The sequence below is a fragment of the Mandrillus leucophaeus genome, unplaced genomic scaffold (genome assembly GCF_000951045.1).
Source record: "Mandrillus leucophaeus isolate KB7577 unplaced genomic scaffold, Mleu.le_1.0 Scaffold203, whole genome shotgun sequence".
NCBI classification, from domain to species: domain Eukaryota; kingdom Metazoa; phylum Chordata; class Mammalia; order Primates; family Cercopithecidae; genus Mandrillus; species Mandrillus leucophaeus.
This window is the reverse complement of record NW_012102066.1, coordinates 1-19,818: the sequence shown is the minus strand read 5'-3', so window position 1 is coordinate 19,818 and position 19,818 is coordinate 1. Positions and strand designations below refer to the sequence as shown.

At 40.4% G+C, this 19,818-nt stretch overlaps 2 protein-coding genes across 2 annotated transcripts in view; one reads left to right on the top strand and one right to left on the bottom strand.

Annotated features, from left to right (window-relative positions):
• The window catches only part of DNM1L (dynamin 1-like), a 45,630-nt gene extending 39,391 nt beyond the window's left edge, over positions 1-6,239 (top strand). Inside the window, exons 17-20 of the mRNA XM_011979540.1 lie at positions 920-1,096; positions 1,265-1,374; positions 3,334-3,493; positions 4,073-6,239. Of these exons, the coding sequence (XP_011834930.1) occupies positions 920-1,096; positions 1,265-1,374; positions 3,334-3,493; positions 4,073-4,129 (504 nt within the window). The 3' untranslated portion in view covers positions 4,130-6,239. The remainder of the gene's footprint in view (positions 1-919; positions 1,097-1,264; positions 1,375-3,333; positions 3,494-4,072) is intronic.
• A 1,474-nt stretch (positions 6,240-7,713) lies between these two features.
• YARS2 (tyrosyl-tRNA synthetase 2, mitochondrial) lies at positions 7,714-19,090 on the bottom strand. Its single transcript, XM_011979539.1, has 5 exons — positions 18,232-19,090; positions 17,031-17,198; positions 12,238-12,393; positions 11,476-11,646; positions 7,714-8,051 (listed from the first exon to the last, which is right to left on the bottom strand). Exons 1-5 carry the CDS (start codon positions 19,008-19,010, stop codon positions 7,892-7,894), a joined length of 1,434 nt encoding a protein of 477 aa, XP_011834929.1. The 5' UTR covers positions 19,011-19,090; the 3' UTR covers positions 7,714-7,891.
• Positions 19,091-19,818: the final 728 nt, after the last annotated feature.

The following is a 19,818-nucleotide window of genomic DNA, read 5'->3' as shown; positions in this document are numbered from 1 at the left end:
AGACAGATTTAAGCAAGTATTTTGATTCAGAATGCTACCCCAAACTACCATTTTTCTTACTGCCATAATCCTCTATTAAATTTATATAATCCATTTTTAGATTGTAAGCTCTTAAAGAATAACTAAAAAAAAAAACCCTCTTAAATGTTGATGAATTATGTTTTTCCATTATAAAGTCATTTTTGACTTTTAGAAGTCAAGATTAATAAATTTTCTAGAAAATAAGGTGTAAAAGCACTTGTGATTAATGTGATAGCACTAGATTTCTTTCTGCAAATCCTTAAGAGTACAGAGGTTGAGGGGATTTCTGTTGTGTTTATCACATTCCACATTTGAAACAACTCATAGTGACTGTCAGCCTACGAAAAGCAAATGTAGTCTTGCTTTTTGTTAAAGAGTTCCTACTGATACCTTATGGCATTTTGTTGACTATAGGAATGTAAATTGACTTGAAATACATAAACTCTTAACTTCAGAGACATAAGTTCATGGAACTTTTAGAGTTTAACAGTGTTTATGATTACTTAAATTAAACTGAATGGCAGTTCTTTGTGCTTTTAACGAGTAGTTTTGATTTTAAGGGTAGCATATACTTTTTCTACAATTTAGTGTTTGAAGGGTGGGAGAAGAGGAATGATTTTGAAAAGCTGGCGAGCGAATGATAAAGAAAAAAGGAATTAAATAGAACATAAATTGGTTGATGCCTTGCAAACAATTTACAGCAGAACCTCTTATTTAGCTAGGTCAGGGTTTCAGTTATACATGCTATCTACTGTCTCCTTCTGACCTCATTATCTGTATGAATAAACTTCAGATGGCTACTGGATGTATATTGACTACTGTCAAATAAAATGAACTTCGTTTTAGTTAAGGTCAGATATGATGTGGTTGGTATAGGTTTTGGAACATGTTTTTTCAGGTTGCATCTGGAGGTGGTGGGGTTGGAGATGGTGTTCAAGAACCAACAACAGGCAATTGGAGAGGAATGCTGAAAACTTCAAAAGCTGAAGAGTTATTAGCAGAAGAAAAATCAAAACCCATTCCAATTATGCCAGCCAGTCCACAAAAAGGTCATGCTGTGAATCTGCTGGATGTGGTAAGCCATGACACTTTGGTTTAGGTCTAATAAGATGACCAAGTTAGTAGGAAATTGATTAGACAGAAAGAACTAAAGTCTCAAAAACTTACATAACTTTCAGATGTTAAATGCTGCCATTTCAAAGTGTCACAAAAGTAACATTTTTCCCCCCTCATCCCTATTTAGCCAGTTCCTGTTGCACGGAAACTATCCGCTCGGGAACAGCGAGATTGTGAGGTTATTGAACGACTCATTAAATCATATTTTCTTATTGTCAGAAAGAATATTCAAGACAGGTTAGTATTACTTAATGTAAATCACAGGCTCTAATACTGCTGGATGATTCTATGATCTGTTTTGAAAAATACATGTATTTTTTAAATTTTAGGTTTTTATTCTAAATCATTGAGTGGATTCTCTGATAGTCCTTTGGTAACTTGTAGCAAGACTCAGTTTGTTAACATAGAATGACTAGGACCTCATGTATCAGCTAGAAAAAGCTATTAAAATGAATCTTTTGTTCTATATGGCTGCCACATTTTGAGTCATTTAAGAAAATGTTTTTTTCCTAAATTTTAATTCAGTAGTTTCATTAACTATTTTGGCTAGTAACACTGACTTGCCTTTTTAATTTAACTTGGTTTTCCAAAGCATCAAAACGAATGTCTTTTACTAAGAAATATGTATACGGTTTCTCGTTCAGAATGTTTTTGCATGTGTCTGCAAAACTCCTTCATGTTGCATCTTCTCCTTCATGTTGCCTGGTATGTCATTTCATGCAGTAATAGGGAGAATACACATTTAGTTGTATGAAGTGATCTATTAGAAAATATTCTGTATCCAGTTTTTGGTAATCTGTCAGCAGCTAAGATGAATTTTACTGCACAGAGTAATAAATATACTTCATATTGAAATAAATGATTTTGTCTGTAGACCCATTTATCTTTTTTGCTTGTAGACTTTTTAAACCTGTAGCTTGTGGTAGAAATAATAGTTCCTAGTGTTTTACACTGTGGGCCTGAAGAAAAAATTCCATTTGTCTCCTTCATTGCCCCCATCCCCTGCAGAGCGTGTTTTTGTTTTGAGATGGAGTCTCGCTTTGTCGCCCAGGCTGGCGTGCAGTGGCGTAGTCTTGGCCCACTTCAACCTCCGCCTTCAGGGTTCAAGCGATTCTCCTGCCTTAGCCTCCTGAGTAGCTGGGATAACAGGTGTGCAGCACCATGCCTGGCTGATTTTTGTATTTTTAGTAGAGACGGGTTTCACCATATTAGCCAGGCTGGTCTCGAACTCCTGACGTCAAGTGATTCACCTGTCTCGGCCTCTCAAAGTGCTGGGATTACAGGCGTGAGCCATCGCACCTGGCTCACTTAATGTTTTCAAGCCTCATCTGTATTGTAGTATGAATCAGTATAGTCATGCGCCACATAACATTTTAGTCAACACACAACATATTTGAATGTGTTCCCATTAGATTATAATACCATATTTTTGCTGTACATTTTCTATGTTTAGATACACAAATTCTTCCCATTGTATTACAGTTCCCTATTCAGTACAGTAACATGCTGTACATGTTTGTAGCCTAGGAGCAATAGGCTATCTCATATAGCTTATACGTGTTGTAGGCTGTATCATCTACATTTGTGTAAGAACCCTCTGTGATGTTCATGTAATGAAATCATCTAATAATGCATTTCTCAGAGCATATCCTTGTCATTAAGTGATGTATGTTTTTATCTGTGAATAATACTAGATTATAGAGATATACTGTGTTATCCATTCATCAGCTGATGTTTGTGTTTTTTTCACTTATTGGCTATTATGAGTAAATGCCTATTGAAGAAGAGTTTTGAAATAAGGATGATGGAAAGAAGGTAAAGTAGCTCAGCCTCTCGAGTAGCTGGGATCACAGGCATGTGCCACGGCGCTCAGCTAATTTTTGTAGTTTTAGTGCAGGTGGGGTTTCACCATGTTGGCCATGCTGGTGTCAAACTCCTGGCCTCAAGCAATCCATCTGCCTCAGCCTCCTGAAGTGCTGGGATTACAGGCATGAGCCACTGCGCCCGGCCGAGAACTGCTTTTCTTAATGTTTAATTATAATTAAGCAAAAATATAAAGGGTGATTACGCCATTAATGAAATATCCAAAGTAGTAGGGTGTTCTTACTTAACTTTATTTCATGAGGTTATTTTCTAAGCCCAGATTATTAAAAGTAGAATTTTGGCTAAAATTCCGTAATTTGGTTTTGTTTGCAGTGTGCCAAAGGCAGTAATGCATTTTTTGGTTAATCATGTGAAAGACACTCTTCAGAGTGAGCTAGTAGGCCAGCTTTATAAATCATCCTTATTGGATGATCTTCTGACTGAATCTGAGGACATGGCACAGCGCAGGAAAGAAGCAGCTGATATGCTAAAGGTACTGTGAACCTTTGGAATTTTTATACTTGGGTAGTAGATAGAAACATAGAAATAGTGTTAAATGCAGTTTGATTCTTGGATGTATATAGTCTTTATATTCTAGCTAGGCTTGTTTCCTATTGGTACTTGATAAAAATCTTTTTTTTTTGAGACGGAGTCTTGCTCTGTAGCCCAGGCTAGAGTGCAGTGGTGCCATCTCAGCTCAATGCAAGCTCCGCCTCCCGGGTTCACGCCATTCTCCTGCCTCAGCCTCCAGAGTAGCTGGAACCATAGGCACCCGTCACCATGCCCGGCTGCTTTTTGGTATTTTTAGTAGAGACCATGTTAGCGAGGATGGTCTCGATATCCTGACCTCATGATCTGCCCACCTCAGCCTCCCAGAGTACTGGGATTAAGTGCTGGGATTACAGGCGTGAGCCACCGCACCTGGCCGGTACTTGATTAGATTCAAATTCCAGAGAAGATATTGGTTAGTTATAAACCTACCACATGTACACTGGAAAAATCACCCCGCATAATTCAGATTAATTTCATAACTTTGTAATAGCATTTAAAATTTTTATTTCCTTTAATGCAGGCATTACAAGGAGCCAGTCAAATTATTGCTGAAATCCGAGAGACTCATCTTTGGTGAAGAGAACTATGTAATACTGAGACTTTGTTGACTCAAAACTTGCTAGTTACTGCCTACCTGAGTAGAATCTTATTTATGAACTCCTGTGTATTGCAGTGGTATGAATCTGCTCATGTGAAGACTGGCTATAAACTGAAAAGTGTATTCCATATTACAGAACGAATCACACATTTAATCCAAATAATAAATGGCTGTTTCTAAAGTTTCCCAGTATATGTAAAATACATCAAGTCTGTCTTGTGACAGTTTCATCTGAACTTAAAAAGAACTGTTAATGTTCTAGCTGTGCAAAGCAGTTTGCCTGTGGATAAGATGACCTGTGTAATAATCTTCGTTAGTAGTCTCAAAGCTGCTGCCATAGTCCTCCAAGAAGAAAGCACCAAGACAACATTTCATATGACTATAATGCATGTACTATATAAGCTGATCTGGCTTTGAAAGATGTGAGTTGGCAAGTTCCTCACATAGAGTCATTGTATTCCACCTGTCCTGCAATTTAGTTTTTCTGAGCTTCTCTGCAGCCTTTGATGTGTGTTTAAGAAAGCTGAATGCACAAGAGGATCTGTGACACTGACATGGATGTGGTGTGCATACTGTGTAGTTACATAGCCCTTCCAATTCTGGGTCCATTTGCGCTAGCAAATTAAAATATGCTTTGCTTCATACTTAAACCTGAAAGCTGGAATGTGTACATTAATTCCTACATTAAACAGCCATCTACCCTTGATTATCTAGAAAGACTTGGTGATGATGGCCAGTTCCTTTTAGGTTTTAGAAAATCAAATGATGACCTAAATTTCCCTTAATTTGCAAATACAGTAGTAATTAAGGTACATCTCTCTAAAGTGGAGCACTTAAACCAGGCTCTAAGATTCACTTTGAGGTGGAACTTAAAACCAATGTACTGTATGTATGCACTGGTAATAACTACTTTTGCTTCATACCAACAAAATGTATTAGAATAGTATGAAAGTACTGGAGGAGCTGAAAGAAAAACACCCAAGGCCGGGCGTGGTAGCTCACGCCTGTAATCCCAGCACTTTGGGAGGCCGAGGCAGGCAGATCACCTGAGGTCAGGAGTTGGAGACCAGCTTGACCAACACAGAGAAACCCCGTCTCTACTAAAAATACAAAATTAGCTGGGCATGGTGGCGCATGCCTGTAATCCCAGCTACTCGGGAGGGTGAGGCAGGAGAATCACTTGAACCCGGGAGGTGGAGGTTGTGGTGAGCTAAGATCGTGCCATTGCACTCCAGCCTTGGCAACAAGAGCGAAACTCCGTCTCAAAAAAGAAAAAAGAAAAATACCCAGATACACATACTCCTTCAGATTTAAGCTGCATTTATGGGGTAGTGATGAGGTTTAGAACATATACATATTTTGTTAAAATTCCCCAGATGATTCTTGGTATGAACCACAACATTATAAATTTTAAGATATACTTAGAAATCCTTAAGACATCTAGCCCCATTTCTAATAGACAACACATTTATATTGCAGATAATTTTTTTTTCCGGTTTATGACCCAATATTTATGAAGGACTACTGGCAGGGAAAATATGAATATGTTAACTTTAGCTTATGGCACCAATTTACTAAGGAACGACAGGCTCACCAACTGATCTCAAACATAAAAAACCCCACATCATCAGTCTGATCCGATATGGTACTACTTTGAATCTCTTACTAGTACCATCTTGAGAGAGGATACATGCTCCCAAAACGTTACCACACTTAAAAATCACTGCCATCATTAAGCATCAGTTTCAAAATTATAGCCATCCATGATTTACTTTTTCCAGATGACTACCATTATTCTAGTCTTTTGAATTTGTAAGGGAAACAAAAAAACAAAAACTTTTGATGCACTTTTCTCAAGCACATCAGATTTCAAATTGAAAATTAAAGACATGCTATGGTAATGCACTTGCTAGTACTACACACTTTGTACAACAAAAATCGGAGGCAAGAAACTTAATGGAAAGAGAAAAACCTTCCTTTGTTGGCCCTTAAACTGAATCAAGATCTGAAATGTAGAGATGATCTCTGACATTTATAACATACCTGTATGTTCTTGCTGTGTAAATAAAATTGCTGGTATGAAATGACATTAAAGTTTGTCAAAAAATGAATTCTTAACTTTTCTCCCAGAGAAAGGGAGAGAGAGAAAAGAAAGAGCTTTTTAATACCTAAATCTATTTTGGAACATAACTGTATAGAATACCAAACATTTTATGACTTTTTTCCTACCAGATTCTGACAGTTCACCAAGGTATTATAACACCTCCATTTTTGCGTATGAAGACAGTGACTTGCTCCAAGTAATCCAGGTAGTAATGGCTAGAATTTGAACACTAAAGCCATGCTCTGCTGCCTGTAAGGTTTTCAAAAGAAATCTGATTAATCATTCCGTATGTGATTCACTTGATCCTCAAGGCAACAGGGAGGCCATTGCCTTGATTTTTCAGATATGGAAATAGTTCTGGAGAATTAATTGGCCTCATGTTTGCAGAGCTAGCTCAGTCTTGATTCCAAATCCTTTAAGTTTGACCTGAAAACTTGCCTTACCTGGATACTTTTTGATATTCTCATATGATTGCATATTTGGTATAATTGCCTTTATTTTGGGGGTATAACTTTTTAATTTACCTCAAGTTGGAATCTGTTTGGGGGGAAAAGTTGAAATTTAAAACCAATTTAGATTTCTAAATTTAAAAAAAACATTGCTACCATAGGAATCCACTGACAAGGCTTAACGTGAATAGAATTACACTGGAACACAGGCAAGGAACTAGAAAACTGAATTAGAAACTTTCTGAAAAGTCACATACTGATTTTTGTACTATTCTTTGTAAAGAAACTACTTCTTACTGTAATTTCTCAAAGCAACCATAGCCTCATCTAACTTTTCTCCTTTTTAGGGAGAACTACATTTGCTCCCTGAACTACAAAAAAATCAAATTTCGAATCAAAGTTTTTAATACTAGTTTTTCCATTTCTAATGTGGACACTAGAGGCCCTGTTGATTTTATAAACAACTATATAACATTAGTGAGATCGGTGCTCCATATCTGATACAAAAGCAGCTACAATTCCTTTAAAAAAATAAGAGTGTCACTCACTACTCATGCTGTCTCCCAGGCTGGAGTGCAGTGGTGTGATCTCAGCTCACTGCAACTTCCATCTACTGGGTTTGAGTGATTCTCGCAGCTCAGCCTCTTGAGCAGCTGGAGTTACAGGTCTGCCACCATGCCTGGCTAATTTTTATATTTTCAGTAGAGACAGGCTTTCACCCTGTTGGCCAGGCTGGTCTCAAAACTCCTGGCCTCAAGCGATTTGCCCAGCTTGGCCTCCCAAAGTGCTGGGATTACAGGTGTGAGCCACCGCACCCTGCCTCACAATTCCTTACACTACCTCTTTTTCATTGTTCCTCGTCACTACAAAAAGGAGAGCAGGAAGGGCAAGATACGAAAGCCAGCATTTCTTTCTCTTCTGAAGTATAATTTTAAAAAGAGATTAACGCTGAAAGTCATGGTTTTTTATGGTAATCAAGGTTTGCACATCAGAAAATAAAACATCCCATCATTAAACAAATATTTATTAACCAGCCCATAAAAATAATGAAGTTACTCACACTGAGTCCTAGTCCGTTCTATTTTTCTGATTTGCATAAGCAAAGGTCTAAGTTCTGGAGCCAGCCCTTCAGAGGTCTTGAGAATGAAGGATGGTTAAGTTTATTTGGACAACATGAAGGACTTTTCATCATAACTGAAGCCATTTTATAATGTAGAAGTTTCTTTTTCCTATTTTAAGTAAGGAAAGTCCATTCTTGAGAATATGTTGTCCAACAACTAAAACACTCTCAGGATTTGTTACTTGTCGGTGATTGATGCTGACTCCGCCTTCTGTTATCATTCGATACCTAAAAAACAGAAACGTTTAGTAAGTAGAGAGATCCAATCACTGTTGATCTGTCCCCCAAAAAAGACTGTTCACTTAGATTTCAGAGGCCCTCCAATTGAGAACATGTGGCCCTGGACTGTTACCTTCATGTTTGCTCTATTATTAATAGATTCTGCCTCCCTTTAATGCTCTTTGTTTTTTGTTTCTTTTTGAGACACAGTCTTGCTCTGTAGCCCAGGCTGGCGTGATCTCAGCTCACTGCAACCTCCGCCTCCTGCGTTCTAAGTGATTCTTCTGCCTCAGCCTCCAGAGTAGCTGGGATTACAGGTGCATGCCACCACACCTGGCTAATTTTGTATTTTTAGTAGAGACGGGTTTTGCCGTGTTGGCCAGGCTGGTCTCAAACTCCTGACTTCAGGTGATCCACCTGCTTCGGCCTCCTAAAGTGCTGGGAATACAGGTGTGAACCACTGCACCTGGCCGGAATTTATGCCTAGGCATCTGAGATGCAGGGCATAAAGGTAAATTTCTTGTTTAGCGGAGAAAAACAGCTGGCATATCTCACTGCTTTTGCCAACTATTCAGTTGGTAGTGGCTTTAAAAACGAAGTGAATAGGAATAATGGAGAATTCCCCCCCACCACCTTGGGGAAAAAAAAAATCACAGAAAAGAAACTTCCAAAAATAAAAGAGAACAATGTTGCTTTCAGTAAACTATCCATGAGACACAAGTCACAACTACAGTGTTAGCTACTGTTGCTTTCAGTAAACTATCCATGAGACACAAGTCACAACTACAGTGTTAGCTACAGAAATCTTTAGGAAATTTGCTTATGAAGCTGGAAAGTCCTTGCAAATTACATTGAGACTATGCAAATAGCAAATTGTTAAAATGAAAAATTTTCTTAAAAATGAAATTGGTTGGTTTCAGAAATTGGAGATCCATAGCTGATCTAATATATCAGATTACTAACCAAAATTTTTGATGGCATATATAAAGTTAAATAAATTTCACTGGAGTTATTTATCATCCAACTAATTCACTAAACATTTACAGAGCTCTATGTGCTAAATATAAATGGTACTGCAATCTAGCAGAGAGATAAAGACAAATAAATGAACAATGACAACACACTGTGATTAATGCTGACCTAGGAGAAGCTGGGCACGGTGGCTCACGCCTGTAATCTTAGCACTTTGACAGGCCGAGGCGGGCAGATCACAAGGTCAGGAGATCAAGACCATCCTGCCTAACATGGTGAAACCCCGTCTCTACTAAAAAATACAAAAAAAATTAGCCGGGTGTGGTGGCGGGCGCCTGTAATCCCAGCTACTCGGGGGGCTGAGGCAGAACTGCTTGAACCCAGGAGGCAGAGGTTGCAGTGAGCTGAGATCGCGCCACTGCATTCCGGCCTGGGCAACAGAGCGAGACTCTGTCTCAAGAAAAAACCAAAAAAGACCTAGGAGAAGTTGTTCTAGGAGCACACTGGGTAGGTGAGGGCTGAACATTTCACTGAAAAAAGAGATACTTAAACTGGGAGTGAAGCTACCTTGACAATCGTCAGGAAACGGGAGCAGCTAGAAAGAGGTGAGATCTGTGAAGTCAGGGCTACAGCATGGCTAGATCTTAGAAGTCCTTAATAAAGATAAATGGTGGTTTTCTCTCATCTGAATGTGTTATCAAATAGAATTAAGAAACAACTACTGACATAGTTTTAAAAATATTTTTATACTTTTTTTTTTGGGTAGAGACAGAGTCTCACTACATTCTTGACCACACAGATCTCAAATTCCTGGCCCCAAGCAATCCTCCCGCCCCCGGCCTTCCAAAGTGCTGGGATTACAGGTGTGAGCCACCATAGCTGGCCAGGGACATGGTTTTATAAAACTCATCAGTAAAAGATTTTCTACTTAAGGCAGATTCCTTTTTTTTAGAAAGTATTATTTTACGTTGTCTGCTGGTTTCCAGATCATGTTCTATGTTTTATTTAATTAGAGCCCTGGCTAAATCAGATGTGGTGTCATCTTCAGTAGTGGTAAAGCTTCCAGTATTAGTGAACACACCATAGTAATGCTGAGAAGAAAACAAAATCTGCTTCCATAGTGAGGAAAATTATTTGTCTCAGTGACGTACTCTAGGGAAGTATATGACACCAGCCTCAAATTCACTGTGTATTAAACCAGCAGATGAGGGAATCACTAAGGTGGAGTGGTAGGTGATGCACAGGGAGACAGTGGGTGCTTTCTCCAGGCAGAATAATCTAGGACTCTTTAGGACAGAGGCAAACAATCCAAGACAATTGAAAGAACAGCAGCTATAACAAATGTCATTCATAATCACGGCCATGATATGGCTGATAAGCGTTTGACTTATGTGTGAATTCCTGTAAAAGAGGCACCCGGGGGCCTTCTGGCTACCCAACACTTTCCCTTCCATTTCACTGCTCATTTAAAAATGGACAAGCATCAATTATATGCTGAATTATTTTTTGTGAAACACCTTATTCCTTAATACCTCATAACTGAGGAATTAAAATATTCCACTCAATTCCTGAATAGAAAATGCAATTCTCAAGGGGATTATTATATAGTTTACAATAATAGTCTTATGATGTTAGTAGGTCAGTGCAAAAGTACTTGCGGTTTTGGCCATTATATGCTCATTTCATTTTCAGAAATTCAGATAATACTATCAATAGGTAACCTTTCCCATCCCTGAATATAAAGAGGATACAGACTATGAGAGGGGCTGGGTGGATCTGTTACACAGGGCCTCTGTTTCTGCGTCCCTCTAAAATTGTGACCATATCCCTAAGCCGTACACTGATGCCAGTATATTTACTGAACAACATGTCCCTCAAATGCACTTTTCCAGTGTTGAAGGGAAGTCTGGGTTAGATGTAGTAAGAGACAGTATATGAGTATTGTACTATTATAGAAAATGTAAGGTATTTTCAAAAATAAGTACTCTCAGGCTATACTTTATTCTTGGACTAAACTAACTTTTCTAAGGAAGAGATGCCACTAAAGCATTGTCAGGAAAACACCCTCTCTGGAAACACATGCTGTGAACTGTAACATTTTATTTATTTATTTATTGTTTGAGATGGAGTCTCGCTCTATCGCCCAGGCTGGAGTGCAGTGGTGGGATCTCTGCTCACTGCAAGCTCCGCCTCCCAAGTTGACACCATTCTCCTGCCTCAGCCTCCCAAGTAGCTGGGACTACAGGTGCCCGCCACCGTGCCCGGCTAATTTTTTGTATTTTTAGTAGAGACGGGGTTTCACCGTGTTAGCCAGGATGGTATCCATCTCCTGACCTCGTGATCCGCCTGCTTCGGCCTCCCAAAGTGCTGGGATTACAGGCGTGAGCCACTGCTCCTGGCCTTGTGAACTGTAACATTTAATGGTGAATTAACTGTAAATCTAAAAGTTAAATAATCTTACCCTCGGGGACCATCTGGAATGGCATTTGCTTTGCGGCAGGTATCTAGGACACTTGTTCCAGGATCGAGAAAAAATTCAGAAAATGGAGCTTCTTTAAACAACTCTTTTAACTCCTGATCAGACATGACCTCCAGTGCATCTATGCTACTGTGATAAAGGGCTTGTGTACACCTGAAAAACACATTTTAAGAGCCACATTATATAAGTGTTTATTCAAATACATGTTCCCATTAACCAATTATAGAGTGTCCAAGTTCTAGACTAAAAGTTTTTTTTTTTTTTGAGATGGAGTCTTGCTCTGTTGCTCTGGCTGGATTGCAATGGTGCGATCTCGGCTCACTGCAACCTCCGCCTCCTGGGTTCAAGCAATTCTCCTGCCTCAGCCTCCTGAGTAGCTGGGATTACAGGCGTGTGCCACCACGCCCAGCAAATTTTTGTATTTTTAGTAGAGATGGGGTTTCACCATGTTGGTCAGGCTGGTCTCGAAGCCCACCTTGGCCTCCCAATGTGCTGGGATTACAGGCGTGAGCCACTGCGCCCGGCCTAGACTAAAAGTTTTTTAAACATCTATCTGGTAAAATTCATGAACTTAATTCAAGATAATCCTTCTTTCCAATAAACAGGGGCTATTTTAAATTGCTAAGTCAAATACTGACAGTCCTTGTAATAAACGACAAGATAACCCTAAAACAGCATACCTCCTACTTTTCTCATGTCCATCCACCAAATAACTATCAGGTGTTAATGATACTAAACGACTACCTTTTAGCAGAATCCAATCCTTCTCGTCCATGAACAAGCTTTGTTACTTCTGCTGCCAGTCGTTTCTGAGCACCCCGCCTTTCTGGCTCTTTGACATGCAGCTGCATGATATGATCAATCTCTGGAAGGGGCAGGAAAGTGAACAGCTTCAGATACCTTTGGGACAAAAAATAAAGAGTTACACTTACATCAACATACCTAATTTATATGTCCAGCTCCTTTACCCTTTAAAGTTATCCTGCTTATTTTAAAATATGAAACAAACATACAGAAACATACTGAACATAGTAGGTCCCATGCACACATCACCCAGATTTAAGGTGTTACTATTTTGGCATCTTTGTTTTCAATTTCTTTTCTTTTTTTTTTTTTTTGAGATGGGGGGTCTTGCTGTTGCCCAGACTGGAGTGCAGTGGCATGATCATGGCTCACTGTAACCTCAACCTCCTGGGCTCAACCAATTCTACCACCTCAGCCTCCCAAGTAGCGGGGACCACAGGCTTGTGCCACCACACCTGGCTAATTTGTTAATTTTTTTTTTAAAGACAGGGTCTCCCGTGTTGCCCAGGCTGGTCTCAAACTCCTGGGCTCAAGTGATCCTCTTGTCTCAGCCTCCCAAAGTGTTGGGATTATGGGTGTGAGCCACCACACCCAGCCTCATGTATCCTTTTTAAAAGGAACAAAATAGGCATAGATGAAGGCCCCAGTCCAATCACGTTCTCTGCCTTGCCCCCAGAGATAACCATAAATCCAAGTTTATGTGCTGCCATCCTTCCCAAGCATGTTTTTATACTTTTATGTGCATGTGGCCATAAAAAAAAAAACTGTGTAATTTTAAAAACTGATATAAATCATCATGCTCTGCATAATGATGCTCCTGTCAATGACGGACTGCATCTATCCGCGATCCCCAACCATTTTGGCACCAGGGGGCGGCGGGGAGGGAAGGTGGTTTCAGAATGAAACTGTTTCACTTCAGATCATCAGGCATCTGTTAGATCCTCATAAGGAGTGCGCAACCTAGTCTCTTGCATGCGCAGTTCACAACAGGGTTTGTGTTCCTATAGGAATCTAATGCCACAGGGGATCTGATAGGAGATGGAACCCAGGTGGTAATGCTCGCTCGCCTGCCCCTCAGCTCCTGTTGTGCGGCCCTGTTCCCAATAGGCCACGGACTGGTACGGTCTACCAGTGGTCCATAACATTATAATACCATAGTTTACAGTACCTTTTCTACGTTTACGTATACAAATACCCTCGTGTTACCATTGCCTTCAATAGTTAGTACAGTCATGTGCTGTACATGTTTCTGCCCTAGGAAGGGTACACTGTATAGCCTAGGTGTGTAGTAGGCTACGCTATCTGTGTTTACGTGGGGACACTCTATGATATTTGCAATGATGAAATCACCTAACAACATATTTCCCAGAAGGTATCCCTGTTGTTGAGTGATATATGACTATTAATATCATCCTATATGTATTCTCTTTTTAAACTTTTTCTTTGGTGAAATACCTAACACACAGAAAAAAGTACATTATTCACAAAGATACAGCTTAATGAATCATAAAACATCTACGTAACCATTACCATGGTCAAGAAATACAATATTGGGCTGGGCGCGGTGGCTCATGCCTGTAATCCTAGCACTTTGGGAGGCCGAGGTGGGTGGATCACGAGGTCAGGAGATTGAGACCAGCCTGGACAACATGGTGAAACCCCATCTCTATTAAAAAATACAGAAAAAGTCCCAGCTACTCAGAAGGCTGAGGCAGGAGAATCACTTGAACCGGGAGGTGGAGGTTGCAGGGAGCTGAGATTGGGCCACTGCACTCCAGCCTGGTGACAGAGGTGAGACTCCATCTCAAAAAAAAAAAAAAAAAAAAGAAAAGAAATACAGTATTGCCCTTACCCAAGAATGTGCAAATATATCACACACCCCTCCAAGTTAATCACTGTTTTGCCTTTGATAGTAATCACTTCCTTGTCTTTCCTGATACTTTTAACATCTCAGTATGCCTCCCTTAAGAGCATCACTTAATTTTGCCTGTCTGTAGGATTTTATATAAAAGGAATCATACAGAATTTATTTTCTGGCACGTTGATATGTTTAGGCGAGTCATCCATGATTCTGCATGTACAGCATTCCATGCTATGATTATCCTACAACGTGTTTTTCTGTGAACTTTTGTGCTGTTTCTGTTTTTAGACAATTGCTATTAATGCTGCTCTGAATAGCCTCATATACCACTGTTGGTGCATATGTGCATTAATTTCTGTTGGGTATATGCCCAGAAGAGGAAATGCTGGATCACAGGTTATGTGCACATTTAGCTTTAGTAGGTACTGCCAAATGTTTTCCCAAAGTGGTTCTATACGTTTATTCTTCCACCACCTTGGAACAGTCTTGTCAGCACTTGGTTCTGCCAGCTCTTTTGTTTAGCCATTCTGGAGGGTGCATAATGGTATCTCGTTGTGCCCTTTATCTTGTATTTTTTCTTCTCAGTATGAAGGCTAAGCACCTTTTTATATGTTTTTGGCCTTTGGACAGGATCTTTGTGAAGTACCTGTTCAAGTCTGTTTCCCTTGTTCTGCTGGGTTGTCTTTTTCTCACTGGCTTAGAGAAATTTCTGTTTTTAACATTAAAATAACTATGTTTAATATAGTATTTACATAGTTTCTTCATTTTTAATTTTTGAAATTAAATAATTTTTTGTGGGTATATGGGTGTGTATACTTATGGGGTACACGAGATGTTTTGATACAGACATGCAATGTGAAATAAGAAATTCTTTATATTAATTTGAATACAAGCCCTTTATCATTTAGATACATGTACTGAAAATAGCAATCTTTTCCCACTCTTAACAGTGACTTATGATGAACAGATCTTATTTTTAATTTAGTCTAACTTATCTATCTCTTCCTTTTGTGTCCTGTTTAAGAATCTTTCTCTATCTTAAAGTCATAAAGGCATTTTCCTATTTATCTAAAAGCTTTATTGTTTTGTCTTTTGATATAGATTTAGGTCTATAATCTACCTGGAATTGACTTTTGTGTACTATGTAAGGTTAAGTTTCATTTTTTTCACCCACAAAGACATCTAACTAATGGAGCAATATTCACTGAAGACTGTCTTCCCAAACTACAATGCCACCTTTGCCAGAGATAAGGAGACCATATATGCTAGAGTGTGTCTGGATTCTCTAATCTGTGCCATTGGTCTTTAAACGTGTACCTTTAAACCTAAAGGTCATTATTAGAAATAATGAGTTTGGCAAAGTTGCTAGATTTAAAGGTAATATATATAAAGTAATTGTATTTCTAAACACCAGAACCAGATAGAAAATGCAATTTTCAAAAAGATTATCAATTATCTAGGCTGGGTGCAGTAGCTCAAGCCTGTAATCCCAGCAATTTGTGAGGCTGAGGAGGGTGGATCACTTGAGGTCAGGAGTTCAAGACAGCCTGGCCAACATGGCGAAACCCTGCCTCTACAAAAATACAAAAATTAGCCGGGCATGGTGGCACATGCCTGTAGTCCCAGCTACTCAGGAGAATCGCTTGAACCCAGGAAGCGGAGGTCACTCCAGCCTGGGCAACAAAACGAGACACTGTCTCAAAAAAAAAAAAATATTATCAATTCTCAATACATCAAAACCCCAGGACTATATCGTCAAACATTCTAGGACTAAATCTAAAGAGGAAAAAACCGTAATTACTGAAATTTTATAATAAGGCATGATAATCTTCCACGCTGTTCTTCAAAAACATCTTGGCCAATCTTAGCCCTTTTTATTTCTATGTCAATCTTACAATGAGCTTGTCAAGTTCCACAAAAAGCCGGTTTAGATATGGTTGGTGCTGTACTAAATGTGGATCAAATCCAGAACTGGTATCTTGGCCGGGTGTGGGGGCTCATGCCTGTAAGCCCAGCACTTTGGGAGTCCGAGGCAGGTTGATCGCTTGAGTCTAGGAGTTTGAGACCAGCCTGGGCAACATGGTGAAACCCCACCTCTACTAAAAAAAAAAAATACAAAATTAGCTGGGCATAGTGGTGTGCACCTGAGCCTGGGAATTCCAGGCTACAGTGAGCCAAGATTGTGCCACTACACTCCAGCCTGGGCAATGGGAGTGAGATTCTGTTTCAAAAAAAAACAAAAAAGAACTGATATATTTTTGTACTATCAATATGGTCTAACTCTTCATTTATGTAGGTCTTTATTTTGCTCAATAGCATCTTTTAATATTTTGCAGGAAAGTCATTTATTATTAAGTCTTAAAGAATTATTCCTAGATTACTTTGATGTTACAGAGCATCAAAATATTTTTTTCACTTTTTGTTGTAGGTATGTTTGTTTCTCATTAATTCGTATTCTCCCAAGAGTTTAAGGCAATTTAATTTAAGGAGAAAATCATTTCTTAAGAGAATCTTTAAAGTCATATTTGTGAGAGAAGAAAGACAAAGGAAAAATAAGGGTAGTCAAGTTTAAGATGAAAGGAGTGAAAAAACTAGAATATGCAGGTGATAAAATCCTAAGAACTTGCTAGATATAGATCAAAAAGTTGGCTCTACATTTTCTAGCCATCCACTGTGGTTTTTCTGCTTTAACCAACAAAGTGTTTAACTTTAGAACACAGTAAAAATTAGTCTTCTATGATGTAATGGTTTATGTGCAGACAGAAACTAAGTTAAAAACAAAAAAACTATAAAGTGTACATAGATTCAATGGCTAAAATTATATCATGAGTTTATGGTGTCAATTTTTCTGAGCCCATTATTCAGAACTCACCTTTCCACTGAATCGTCTGGTTGCCTGACAAAGAATTGATACAATTCAAATGGAGATGTCTTATCTCTGTTTAGCCAAACAGCGTTGCCAGCAGACTTTCCCAGCTTTGCTCCAGTTGTACTTGTAATTAGAGGAACGGTGATTCCAAATACATCTTCTCCAGTCAACCTATGCATAAAGAACAATTTCATTATGTGCCTCAAACAAAGTCGTGGTAGGTTCTACTGTTCACCTTCCAGATTTCTTTCTGGTTACTTGCTCCAGGAAAACTTCCTTGACCTCCTAAATCTGAATTCTTGTCCCTCTTATGTACTGTTACAGTACTCACCCTATTCATTCTGAATCTCATGAGTGGTTCCAGGCAGCTTCTAGGCAGGCCAAGGGGAAGTGCTACTTAACAATGGACTAGAGATTTTGAAAGGCTGAGTGGGAAGGAGAAAACTGGGTGAAGGGGTGTCAGGAAGAGACACTAAAGGAAATGTTCTAAATGCCTTTTAAACATGTGTTTTGCTCTGTAGCACATGAGCTAGCCCTATCCTTCACCTCTCTCAAGAAAATGCTATTAGACCCGCATTACTTGTCAGTTATTTGGAGTTGAAAAAACTTTTTGAGATACAAACCAAGGACTAACACTAGTTCCATGGAGGGTGCAGAGCTAAAGCAGAGGCTAGCTACTCAAGGAGGTCCAGTCATGTTCTAGTAGAAACACACAAAAGCAGTTTCTCTAATTAGAAAGGACGACTTACGGGAACCAAAACAGACCAACCAAATCTTCAGTAGTGGTCTGTTTCCTGCAGAGCTCTAGAATACACGGTTTCCTTTTTTTTTTTTTTTTTTAGATGGAGTCTCCCTCTGTTGCCCAGGCTGGAGTGCAGTGGCGCTATCTCGGCTCACTGCTAACCTTCACCTCCCCGGTTCAAGCCATTCTCCTGCCTCAGCCTCCCCAAGAGCTGGGATTACAGGCGTGCATCACCACGCCCAGCTAATTTTTAGAATACACCGTTTACTCTTAATAGCCTTAATTCAGCCCTTTAGTTCTTATTAGCCAGTGTTATTAACGCCATTATAGAGCCTTAATGGGGATAAAACCAACAAGAGCTGGAACGAAGGACAGCAACCTACAATCCTAAGAGTAAATAACAGGCTACTAGTGTGTAAATTATTTGGTCCCAGGATTTCCCCAGGGTCTAAAGGCACTTACTTGTTGATGAACTCATATCCGGACATAATGTTGCCTAGTTGATCAGATCCGCCCAGCTGGACCCTGCATCCATAACGCTGGAAGAGGTAATAGAAGTCATAGGCCTGGAGCACCTGGTAAAAGAATTCGGCCAAGCTCATGCCCTCCGCGCTCTTGAGCCGCAGCTGCACGCTCTGCCGGCTCAGCAGCGTCCCCATGCGGAAGTGACCCCCAACTGCCGCCAGAAAGTCCACCAGGTGCTGCTTCTGGTACCAGGCCGAGTTGTCCAGCACAGTGAAGCTGCCCCAGGAGCGCCCATCAGTGAAAAGCTCCTGGTGATTGGCCGCCAGAGCCTCAAGCCCTAGGCGCAGGGCGCGCGCGTTAGCTCGCACGCGCTCTGTCTCCAGCGCCTCGCGTTCCTTGGTACGGCCGCTCGGGTCTCCCAGGCGCGCCGTGGCGCCTCCCACCAGCGCGATCACGTTGTGGCCCGCTCGCTGCAAATGAAACAGGCCCAGCAGCGCAAGAAGATGGCCCACATGAAGCGAGTCTGCCGTGGGGTCGAAGCCACAATAAATGGTTTGGGGAAAACTCGCCGTGCCACGGTCGAAGAGCTCTGGGAGTTCTATTTTCGTCCCCGTCTCCGGGAAGAAGTCCTTGAACAGACCTCGAGCCTTCTGCGCTGCCAGTAACCCCTGAGGGCCGGAGTGGGCCTTACGCAGCCCCAAGGGCAAGAATACTGAGAGATTTAGGGTACCAGACCAACGGCCCCAGGAAAAGGACCGAAAGATGGGCGCCGCCATATTGATGGCGGCACGAAGGGAATGCTGGGATTGCAGAGGCCCCGCCACACCCACCTGCTTGCCGCTCCTAGGGAAGGTACGTCAGTGTTTTTCTGCGCATGCCCAAGGCGGTTACGTAGTTACGGAGCTTGCGCTCTCAGCAGTTGAGTTCCGACTCCAGGTGGCGATTCCGCCTCAGAGCCGTCGCTTTAAGTTCCCTGAAACTTAATTTCCCCATTCACAGTGTGGATCTGCTTGATAGTTCCTACCTCATAAGACTGTTGTGAACCTTAAGAATTAAAGCATTTGGCACATAACGCTTCACAAATGTTAACTTGTATTTAAATTTTTACGTAAAAAGATTGTGATGCGCAAGTTCTTTGAAGTCTTGGTTCCGTGCAGAAAGCTGCTCACAGAGGTTGAGAAAGGTTAGGAGTTGGTTTAACTTCACGGAGAGAGAGTTGCTGCTGAGACGCAGGCAATTTCATAGTACCGATTCCCCCAATTGCACCTCAGTCCCCAGTATTCATCAGCTCTTCCAGGAGGTGGCAGTCTTGTCCAAGCTATAGCAAGAAAAACAGTGCAATAAAGTACATGTATCAAGTCCTGTGGTTTATTTATTTATTTTAAATACAGTTAACTAGGTTGGGACACAGCTTAGGATGAGTGGATTCAAATTAGTATTCACATCGTGCAGCTTGACAAGTGCTCTGAATACTCACCAGGGATGAGGTGCTTACTGGCAACTGGCTGGCAGGTGATCTAGCTTCAAAATCCCACGTTAGAGCCTGATTTCTAGGACCGCTTTCTTTTCTTTTTCTTTTTTTTT